This window comes from Erpetoichthys calabaricus, chromosome 7 (genome assembly GCF_900747795.2).
Source record: "Erpetoichthys calabaricus chromosome 7, fErpCal1.3, whole genome shotgun sequence".
Lineage (NCBI taxonomy): Eukaryota > Metazoa > Chordata > Cladistia > Polypteriformes > Polypteridae > Erpetoichthys > Erpetoichthys calabaricus.
Window position 1 is genome coordinate 71,192,560 of NC_041400.2, and position 12,252 is coordinate 71,204,811.

General features: G+C 36.3%; 2 protein-coding genes across 2 annotated transcripts in view; both read left to right on the top strand.

The window, feature by feature from the left end:
- LOC127528849 (uncharacterized) overlaps window positions 1-12,252 on the top strand; it is a 479,443-nt gene that overhangs the window by 312,157 nt on the left and 155,034 nt on the right. The gene's annotated exons all lie outside the window — the stretch shown is intronic.
- The window catches only part of LOC114644974 (kinesin-like protein KIF24), a 109,276-nt gene that overhangs the window by 48,059 nt on the left and 48,965 nt on the right, over window positions 1-12,252 (top strand). Inside the window, exons 10-11 of the mRNA XM_028792943.2 lie at window positions 3,036-3,145; window positions 3,234-5,056. Coding sequence (XP_028648776.2) covers window positions 3,036-3,145; window positions 3,234-5,056 — 1,933 coding nt within the window. The remainder of the gene's footprint in view (window positions 1-3,035; window positions 3,146-3,233; window positions 5,057-12,252) is intronic.

The following is a 12,252-nucleotide window of genomic DNA, read 5'->3' on the forward strand; positions in this document are numbered from 1 at the left end:
AACCGCCAGTGGTTCAATAGCGATTGCAAACAACAGTGGCGACAAGGGACATCCTTGTCTGGTACCACGTTCTAGTTTAAAGTAGTCTGAGCAAATTTTATTAATACAAACTGAAGCTTCTGGACTGGTATACAGTAGTTTAATCCAAGCACAAATATTCGGGCCAAACCCAAATTTCTCCAATGCAGTGAAAAGGTAATTCCATTCGATCATGTCAAATGCCTTTTCTGCGTCTAACCTACTTTTGATTGATAGAATGAAAAAAGTGTCAAATTTCAGTGTACAGCTGTGCATTTACTGTAGAGGTAATGAATACCATCACCTCTGGTCCTTTACCTGACATGTCATCAATGATTATGGAAATTTTCTTGCTTTCTTCTGGCAGCCATCTTTATATGTTTCATATAAAACGTACCAGCATTATATCCTTGGCCAATGCAAATTTGTCATTCATTACTGAATATTACCTTCATCTAAGGCCTTTTTGGAGTTCTGGTCTCTAACATGTTGTCTGGCCACTGACCATCAACTCTCTGCTGGACTTTGCAGGGTGGCCCATAGCACCTCCATTAGCTCACTGTTCCTCATGGGCTGTAAATTCAAGAATGCACCTCCTGTTCCTTAAAATTGAAAATATTGTCCATAGTGTACAAGTCCCTAAACATCAGGAAGTTGAGATGAAATTCCTGTGTCAAGGACTGTGGTATAGGAATACATTGCAATATATGCAATTGTAGGTTTTGCATTGTAGGATGACGGTGCCCAAAATTCAGTAATTCTTTTCTGTGATGCAAACTTTCAGTAATGGTCCCTCTGGTTTCTTGCATCACTATTATGGTTATCAAATCTTAAATCAAGTTACACATAGGTAACCTCACAGTGACAATTTATAGCAGCAATCTCATCATTCATCTGTTCCTCAAAATATTTCCCTCGCTTGTACAGATTAGTCAAGAATGTTGATTTTCCCCATTCTCGATCTGTGGAAAAGTATTGAAACTGCCACAAACATACCTCTCTTACCCTATCACAGATTTCTGACCATGATGTAAAGCCCCAGTGCTGAATATACATCTTCTTCCACAGTAGACAACTCTGGAAATTTGTGTGGGGTAAGAAAAAAAAAAAAAATTAAAAAAATAAAATTTTGTGATAATGACTAAAGAGTGACTTACACAGGATGAAAGATTTCCGCATACAAGTCTCCAATTATGTAACTAACTGCATGGGTGTTTTGACAGCTTTGATTGAAACTTGGAATCAGGAGATGTTGCTAAGTCAAAAATTTTGAGCCAAGGTTAGAACCAGAAAGGCAAATAGTTACTGCACCTTTAATTGATTATGATTCTTGATACCTGTCCTGAGCACTGTTTACTTAAAGATCAATTACCAAAAATAAAAATTACACAAGTAGAACCATATTGTAAGTTTTCAATTAATCTTAAAAAAGCCAGGCAAATATATTTGTAACCTGGAATTCAATAACCATAAACAACACAAAGATTTTTCGGGAATATCCACGATCTTAAACACCAGGAAGTGCACAGTTTGAGCTTTGTACTATCGTCACAGTGATGACACATGTGGCACACATATGGTGACCTTGACTGGCAATGGCATAGCAACTGTCAACAAGTAACTCTTAAAATGGCAGGACCCAATAGCAAAACAACATGGCATTGCCGGAGAATGTTATTTATTTTCAGCATCGTTAGAAATTAAGTACAAAATTCATTGTGACCATAAAGATAAATCGATCTATGTGTGTCTTCCACAAACTTAATGAAGGTGTTAGATCTATCCATCCATCTCTCCTTCTTTCCAAAAAGAAGTCAGTTTTTGATCCTTTATAATAATTTCTCCTTAGCCTTTTTTTTTTTTTTTTTTAAAAAGCCTCATCATGATACTTTGGCACCAAAGGGTTTTAGGAAAAGTATGAAAATTAGGTAAATGTTTGATCAGTCCCTCTGCTGACACCTGTAATTGCACAAAAAAATAATAGAAGCATCAGAACACAAAAGGCAATGTTATATTAACCAAAATATCAATAATAAAGCAATGGCAAAGTAACAACATATACAAAACATATGAGATGCGTCTAAAGTTCAAACTCGTTAATGTCTATTAGTTACATGAAGTACCTATAAAAAGTATTTTACCCCTTCTTTTACTAGATGCAGTGGATTTAATTTGTTTTTTTCTAAATTGATCACCAGAAAAAGATTCTTTAATGTCAAAGTGAAAACAGGTCTAATGTAACACACAAAATGATCGATTGCATACGTATGCATGCCTTTGAAGTCCGTATTTATTAGATGCACCTTTTACAGCGACTACAGCATTGAGTCTGTGTCCACGGGTCTCTATCAGCTTTACACATTTGGACACTGTAGCATTTCCACATATTTCTTTGCAAAACTACTCAAGGTCTTTCAGGTTGCAAGGGATCTTGATTGACTGGATTTGAAAAACGTTGTTCACAAATTCTCAATTGGATTGAGGTGTGGCCTCTAACAGGCCACTCTAGGAAATAAACTTTGTTGTTGCTAATCAGTTTCTGTGTATCTTATAGACACAGAAAACATATGTTTGTCTTTAAAGAGATTTCATCCCAGTTACTAATCCAATCCAGTTGAACTTAAAGGAATAACAACAAAGACACAGGAAAAGATATGCATAGTACATGGGCAATACATAATGCAGCTTCCTACAGATCTACTTATATTTTATCCTGCATCCTGAAGACAATACAATGGATTAAAAAATAATAAATATTGTTGCCCATAATGGGTGAAATAGTAACCTTTTTGGCAGATTTAGGCAGGACTTAGGATTTAGGAAATTCTCTGACCATGTGTATTCAGAGATTAATGAGTAATGCTAAGTAAAGCATGATCAATTTTTATAATATAATTGAAATAATGCTTATTTCTGGTGCTATGTTGATTAGAAAGTATAGGCAGGTATACTATTATAGAAATGAATGTTTTGTATACTTTTTTGAAATATATTTATTTTTATCCTTTTTTCTATAGGTACTGAAAGATTCTTTTATTGGAAATTCAAAAACGTGTATGATCGCTAATGTCTCCCCAAGCCATGTATCAACTGAACATACACTCAACACATTGCGTTATGCAGACCGGTGAGTGCTACTGTTTCTCTGCAGGCTTTTTCTAAGCAGTTTAAAATAAAGATTAAACACATTTATTTCATATTTTGTTTTTACAAAGAGTTAAGGAGCTAAAAAGAGGAATCAAGTCTTCATCTGTTTCGTCTTTCAAAAAAAGTAAAGTTGTGAGAGCCACTTCTCCAAAACACTGCAAAAATAGCTGCAAGGAAAGAATTTGCAATAAAAAAGTAAAGTTGAGAAAAGAAAATGGAATAACATTCCCCAGCCAGTCATACTTCCAACCCACATACAATTCATTTCAATCAAGTAATGTTGTTCTCTCCTCAACACCCAAATCATCTCTTCCCTCGAAATTTTGTCGGAGTGCTAAAGAAGCCTGGATGGAACATGCATCTCCCATGAAAGGAAAATTTAGAGGTGAAGGACATCAGGATATACTTTCAAAACAAAGTGATAAAGACAATTCTCAGAATTGTATTGATCTGTCAGTGAAAAACAATGATTTTAAATCTAGCATTGATGCAAATCCTTCAGTAACAATTAAGGAGCCCCACTTTCATAATCAACATTTATTGCCAGTCTGGAAACAAAATATTTTAAGGAAGACAAATTATGATAATGGTTCAGTAAGCAGTGATCATTTCTTCGACTCAAGTGTAAATAGTACTATTCAGCTAGAAGAAAGAGTACATCACTTGGAGATGTACCATAAAAATCTGCAACAGCCAGCTATACTACAACAGACATTGAGCTATCAGCCACTGGAGGATCTTCTTGCTCTATATAGATTGGAAAACTTTGGGCAAACATTGGACTACTTTCATGATGTTGGAGATATGAAAAAGCCTTACTGCCAAGACCAGAGATTTCATTACAGTAAGGTGAACTCTCAAAGTAGAAGCAATGAAATGGACTTTATAGAGAAGAATCAGATTGATATAAATCATACACTTTGTAGTAACAACCCAGATCAAGTTGATGATAACACTAGTGCATCATTAAATTTGTTAAGAGATGAACAAGTGGAAATCTTAAAGATTGTGGCAAAGACCAGAGAACAAGAAAAAAGCATCTTTGGTACCTGTGATTGGCAAAATGAAGAATGTAACATATATGTTGGAGAACATAATGATAACACGGGTAAAGAACAATGCCAATACAGCAGCAAACCTGTATACCAGAAAACACTGTACACTGATGCACAACATGAGTACAAAGAAGAAAATGACACTGGTCTTAAGGATATGAAATTCTACCCTAACCAATGGCTCGATGAAACTACTTGGGGTTGTCTAGTAGATGACATACACAGCCATTCTGAATGGAGCACTGAAGAAGAGTACAATACTGATAGATCTTCAGAAAGCAACAAAACTGCAGATAAACTGTATTTTCAGGAAGATAATGCTATCTCTTCTGAGCCAAACCTGAATGACCTATCGGATGATCAAAAACGGCTGAATAGCATCCTTCCAGAAACACCTGAAGCACATAAAGAAATACCACTCTTCACTCATAAGAAATTCATTAATATACCAACCTTGAAGACAGAAGTCACTAAATTGGATAAGTCGGAAGAGGAGTTTGGTCCTTTAATACCAGCACATGGTGTAAAATCGTCTGACACAGAAAATTCAGAGAATATCTTTGATTCTCTGATTTTAGAAGATTCTGTTTCAGGAAATATGGCTCCTTTAACAGTGTCACTGCTAGATGTTGAAAGAACAGACGCTTCAGATTCTATTTTCCAGGTTGCTCCCATTTGTCAAAATGAATCCATCTCTATGAATCCTTTCGCTGCTGCTAAGAATTCTTTAGAGGAAAGTAGAGAAGATTGTCTGCTACAATCTTCCAATACAGAAACAAAGAACCTGAAAGAGCATGAAGCACCACACCTAGCTTTGGGCAACTCTTCTGTCACTGGTGAGCATAAAAATACAAATAAAATCTATTTAATGCAGGGCTAAAATAGCTGAAGGATGGGGCAGCAGTTAGTGCTGTGATTTGTGCATACTTCTATTTATGTGGGGTTTTCTCTGGCTACTTCAGTTTTAGTTAATTGGAAATTGGTTTTCTGGAAGAGTATGTGTGTGCACGTATGCGTATGTTTTGTGTGTTTATGATTGCAGCCTGTAACAGACTGGCATCCTTTTCCACTGCTGCTTCCTGCCTCATTTCAATGCTGTCAAGATAAGCTTGAGCGCTCCAACACCCTGAATTGGATTAAACAGGTTTGAGAATAATATGTTACAGTGAAAATGAAAATTATTTAGTTAGTCATATTTAACAGTCAGTTTGTGTGTTTTCAAAACAAAAGGCCAGAAATATATACTGTATGCTGTATTTCCAAGAAATGTCCTTTTATTATTAATTTTATCACTCCCACTTTGCAAATCCTGTGTTACATTTTTCTTATTGGGTCAATGTCTACATAATGAGTATTTAAGCTTATGTAATACTGTATGCTTATTAGTCTCTGGCCAAAAGGTATTTTCACTTTTAGACTGAACTGAGCACAGTCTACACCACCCCCCTTCTATCGCTACTTAGAAGAGCTTGACAATGTGTTTAAGTGAAAGATACTCAGAAAGAAGATGGACATTATCATTTTGCAACAAACAACTTACTAAGCCGAGGTACAGTCATATGAAAAAGTTTGGGAACCCCTCTCAGCCTGCATAATAATTTACTCTGCTTTCAACAAAAAACATAACAGTGGTATGTCTTTCATTTCCTAGGAAGATCTGAGTACTGGGGTGTTTTCCGAACAAAAATTTTTAGTGAAGCAGTATTTAGTTGTATGAAGTTAAATCAAATGTGAAAAACTGGCTGTGCAAAAATTTGGGTACCCTGTAATTTTGCTGATTTGAATGCATGTAACTGCTCAATACTGATTACTTGCAACACCAAATTGGTTGGATTAGCTCGTTAAATCTAGACTGGTATTTGCAAGGTGGTCAATTGCAAGTCGTGCTTCCCTTTGACTCTCCTCTGAAGTGTGACAGCATGGGATCCTCAAAGCAACTTTCAAGATTGTTCAATATCATGGTTTAGGGGAAGGCTACAAAAAGCTATCTGAGGTTTAAACTGTCAGTTTCAACTGTAAGGAATGTAATCAGGAAATGGAAGGCCACAGGCACAGTTGCTGTTAAACCCAGGTCTGGCAGGCCAAGAAAAATACTGGAGCGGCATATGCGCAGGATTGTGAGAGTGGTTACAGACAACCCACAGATCACCTCCAATGACCTTCAAGAACATCTTGCTGCAAATGATGTATCTGTACATCGTTCTACAATTCAGTGCAATTTGCACAAAGAACATCTGTATGGCAGGGTGATGAGAAAGAAGCCCTTTCTGCACTCACGCCACACACAATCGCTTGTTGTATGCAAATGCTAATTTAGACAAGCCAGATTAATTTTGGAACGAAATGCTTTGGACTGATGAGACAAAAATTATTTGGTCATAACAAAAAGCGCTTTGCATGGCGGAAGAACAACACCACATTCCAAGAAAAACACCTGCTACCTACTGTTAAATTTGGTGGAGGTTCCATCATGCTGTGTGGCTAGTTCAGGGACTGGGGCCCTTGTTAAAGCTGAGGGTCGGATGAATTCAACCCAGTATCAACAAATTCTTCTGGATAATGTTCAAGCATCAGTCACAAAGTTGAAGGTACTCAGGGGTTGGATATTCCAAGACAATGACCCAAAACACAGTCCCAGTCCCTCTGACTTGAATATCATCAAAAATCTATGGGATGATTTGAAGCAGGCTGTCCATGCTCGGCAGCCATCAAATTTAACTGAACTGGAGAGATTTTGTATGGAAGAATGGTCAAAAATACTTCCATCCAGAATCCAGACACTCATCAAAGGCTATAGGAGGCGTCTAGTGGCTGTTATATTTGCAAAAGGAGGCTCAACTAAGTACTGATGTAATCTCTGTTGGGGTTCCCAAATTTATGCACCTGTTTAATTTTGTTATGATGCATATATTCTGTTAATCCAATAAACTTAATGTCACTGCTGAAATACTACTGTTTCCATAAGGCATGTCATATATTAAAAGGAAGTTGCTACTTTGAAAGCTGTGCCAATGATAAACAAAAATCCAAAGAATTAAGAGGGGTTCCCAAACTTTTTCATATGATTGTATTTTGTTAACGGCCTCTAAATTATATCCGTGGTTTCTACCTCTTCAATCATTATAAAAGGGGTTGGGTTGTCATTCATGTGAGGCACACTGTACAGTTTTAAAGCATGGTATCAGATGTGTGGTTCTCCAGGCAGCTCATATCCCCTTCTGTCTGAAACTGGAGGGGAAAATTGTTTTAATTGCAATTTGTGTTCCCATGCCATTTCAAAGTTCATTATATCATTATATGACCAATTAACGTTCATAGCTGTGATTTAATTATTAGTGCTAATACTGATAATGCTGTAACAGGCAGATTCCCCCCTGGGGACAAATAAAGGTCAGTAGAATATAGATATGCACCATGTTCTGCCTTTCACCCAAATTCTCAGCGAAGTCACTGCTGATCTTAGTTTATTTGACTCATTTCATTTAATTCATAACATGTCCCAGTCCTGTGTTATTTTTATTTCTTGATTAATGGCACCCTATGTAACTAACTGTTGTATTGTCAGTTTTAAGAGTATATAAACTCATTTAAGTTTTTTATCTTAATTAATAATGGACCTGCCCGTAACCGAGCTTTTGTCTGGCTTTCCATCAAGGGATTCCTTCATGATGCCATAATTTCTTTTGCTAGTGGATTAGTTAGTATGTATGTCCTGTCAATTGATTTCATATTTAGAAGCTCGCCTATCATATTCAAAGATTTCTCACCTAAATGTGTTGGATGAGGGGCACAGGACTGTCATCGCTAACACTTCAGAAGAATTGGATTCTCTTTTGTTGTACCATGTGGAATTTTATGGTTCATCATACCTTGGCTGCTTGTTATATTTTCTGTTCTTTGCCTAATTAATTTTTCCCCCCCGAGATCAGGGGTGTCGAACTCCGGGCCTAGAGTACCGCAGTGGCTACAGGTTTTCATTCTAACCCGTTTCCTAATCAGTGAGTAGTTTTTACTGCTAATTAACTCCTTTTCCCTTCATTTCAGTAGCCCTGTTTTTAAGGATTCAGTCCTCTGAATTGATTTGTTTCTTCATTAAATGGCAGCCAAACAGAAATGAGACATGAAACGAGCCAACAGATGACCAGCTAAACTAGAATTTCAAACTCCAACCAATTTCACTCCAACCAGTCTCTTAATGAGAAGCTGATTCTTGCTGTTAATTAAGCCTGTTATTTAATTCAATGGCTTGTTGCCGCTCTCATTCTACCACAGCAGACATTTCCAAATCTGTTGATTTTTCTGTTTTTTCTGTCATATGTTGGCTTGTTTGATGTCTCATTATTGTTTGGCTACTAATTAAGGGACCTGAGTCAAGTTAATTAAAACTAATGCAAAAGAAGTTAATTAGCAGTAAAAATGGCTCACTAATGAAGAAGATGGTTAGAATGAAAACATGCAGCCACTGCGGCCCTCAAGGACCGGAGTTCGACATCTGTGCCCTAGATTGTAGAAATGTGACATTTTCTCTTCAGTTTCCATGATCAAAACCAAGACAAGGTTCCTCATAATTTCACAAGTAACCCTTACCAAATTAACCATTGTTATTTTTAATTTTCTTCTAATTTGTATATTTACTATTCCACCCTAAGCCCCCAAGTTATTGATTCCTTACCAAAAGGCTTCACTGATTTAGAAGCCTTCACTTTTGGTATGTCAGTATTGTTAAGTGAACTGAAGGAAATTTTGGACTTGATGTGTGTTGGGAAGTCTCCGGGTTCTGAGGGGTTGCTCCCAAATTGATTTTTGCATGGACTTGCCTGCTTTGGGCTTTCATATACTGAATTCTGCCATCTTCTGTATTCACCTTAACCTATTTAATAATATGGCCATTAAAGGTAAAGACACCAAATGTGCAAATTATTGACCAATATTATTGATGAACACAAATATCAAGTTACTGGCTGAAGTACCTTGTTGGCTGTTGCTGTTAGAGCATAACAGGGCTTGACATTAATAGTTGCCAGGTTGCAATTGGCCACCATTTTGACGTATTGACAACCACTTTTTAGCCTGTTATAGCAAAGAATCTCAACCACTTTAGTGATGTACTGATTTTTTGGCAGTGGATCAGAAATAGACAGTTTTTGCTCATTGTGTGTAATCAGCAGATTGACATATAACTTGCCAATCTCTAATCAGTTTTACGATTAAAATAAAATGAGCTGCCCACATTAATGCTGCACCTCCTGGCCTTTCATTATGCAGGTAAAGCAAGTTAAAAATAATGTAGCAAATGGTCATCATACAAGTGTGCATCAGCCAAAAAGGACTGAAAAATCCCACAGAACTCATTACCACTGCAGTGTTTGCTGTATGGAAACAGTAAAGTGTGCATGCATGAAAGATTTACTGACTCCAACATGTGATGGAAAAAAATTGTCCATGATGGAAAAGGATGAAAAACAGAAGTGAGCAGACGACATAACAAGCACAAGTGCCTGCTATTAAGATTTATTTTACCTTAAAATATGCTGAGGATTGCTAATGTATTTTCAATCATATGACATTTGCTACGCAGAATATAGTTGTATATATGTATAATGTATCTATTAAATATATAACATTGTACTTTATTAAAAAAATGACTAAATTTATTGCAGCCTATAATGTAGTGAAAAGTCAAGCAAAATGATACATTTCATTGGCTAACTAAAAAGATTACAATATGCAAGCTCTCGAGGCAACTCGGGCCTCTTCTTCAGGCAAGATGTACAACATGGTACAACACCCTAGTACTTGCAGACTATAAGGAATTCTTGTGCTTATAATTTTGTCTGAACTTGTCAGGAATAAAGTAATTTATCGTGTTTTAATAATAATATCTCTTTAGCAATAACTAGTGACAGTATTAGAAGTTCTAGTAATACTAAAACATACAAAGGCAGTGATTTTACATAAAGTTTTAAACTGATGGCGCTTCTGAATGTGCATGGAGTATGATAACACCACTGGGTTGCTTTTAAAGCTGCCGTTGACTGATCTAAATGGTTCTAGATAGATTTATCGGGTATAAATGATTCCTTACAAAGTTTCAGTCCGTTCATAAGTGAAATTAGTTAGATGTATTTGTGATTGAACACAACAGACTGACACAAAGTAGTCCACCACCACACACTGAAACAAAATAACAGGGTACCGAGTAGGCTTGTTTAACCAGTTCATCTTCATTTGCTGGTGGAAGAATGCTACATGAAATCAAGATTGTAAAATGGATTATACTGTATAATGGAATCATATTCAGTGCCTCTTTAAGTGAATAAAGGGTGTATTATGTATAATCTTGCTGTAAGTCTTTTGAAAATAATGATTTTTGCATGAATGCTTAGTAAACCGATTTATACAGCTCCAGTCCTCTTGGGTTTAGTTTGAACAATCCATGTGACAGATGTTTGACATGTTAAGTGATACCACTTAAGATCGACATATTGTAAAGCAGTAGCAGGCTGACATATACTGTAATTACATAGCATCTTAATTACTCCAAATCTAGGCTGTTAAAAATGGCAACCATATTTTCAGTTTTGTTAACCAAAAATGCATGCCTGGTTGCCAATCCTGACAACCACTTGAGCAAACAAGCTTTATACTTTGCCTTCTCCGTGTTATCCTCTGTGCACTACCTCTTTCCCTTCTGTCTGCATTGTTGTGTTTTGTTCAAATTATTGTATATGCTGTAATTGTCTAGTTTCTCACCATAAGTTATTTACTGAACAACGGTGTTGCTTCATGCAAATAGAATTTTGTAATAAAATAAATACTTTCCATCACATTGGTATTTGTCACTGCTGAGGACAGTGAATCAGCAACCTTTGTTACTAACCTATAGTCTTACCCACATACAAATGGCTCCTGACTTGTGGATGGTGTGCATTCGGATGCCACACGATTCTCTTTCTCGACATACACCTGTACTCAGTCAGATTAAGTCAAGTTTGGATACTGTTATGTACGATGACTTTAAAATAGAGTATGACATGCATTTGTTGAACTCTGTATTAAAAAGTCTTTATTCGGCCAGCTGAAATAATCTCCTTTTTCCAAAAGTAGACACTACAATGTTTTCAGACTGGACTAAGCACTCACCTTTTTGTGCCATAATGCTGAATCAATATGGTGACATTTCTACACAGGATTTCTGTAAACCCTTGTGCTCTATTTAACAGAATGCTTGCATGAAGCGAAAGGCAGACCTTTCTCTAATAAAAAAAAAAAAAACTATCAAGTTTAGAAGCTCCCGATCAGCTGCCTGCTGTGTGCTAACCTGGTTAACAAAAGAGACCACGCTAGATGTGTCGGTATTCATGTTTAGGAAAAGAGTTGATATGCTGGGATTGGCTCCAGCAGACCCCCATGACCCTGTAGTTAGGATATAGCGGGTTGGATAATGGATGGATGGATGTTTATTTTAACATCGTTACAAAGTTAGTATTCGCACTTTTACGTTCAGCTGCAAATAAAAAAATATTTTGACTACCCAAAAACTGTTACATTGCCAAAAAGTCATACTCTAATCTGATAATAGAATGTAAGCGAACAGTTGATTGTTTTTTCCCAGCACTAATTTTCACGTTGCATTACCCCAGGTAACACTGTGCATTTTTTTGCACATCATCCCAAAGCAAACATGATGATGATAATACATTTTATTTATATAGCACCTTTTTCATGCTCAAGGCATTTAAACATGTTCTACTCACATTGCTGAGTGGGTAGATTGTAGAGTTAATCATTAGTAAAACAGACAGCCTTTTGCCTGTTAAATACGTTTATTTACAGAACATTTTGAAGCAGATTTTCTTACCTCTTACCTTAAGTTTAAAAGAAGAGTGAAAAGTACAGGACAATTTTTGTGGAGGAATATTTTGTACAAAATTAAAGAAACTTGCAAATAAACGTATTGTGAAATGTGACAATAAAAGGTAAATATATGTGTGTAAATAAGTGCATTGCAAAATATGTTCTTGTTACTTTT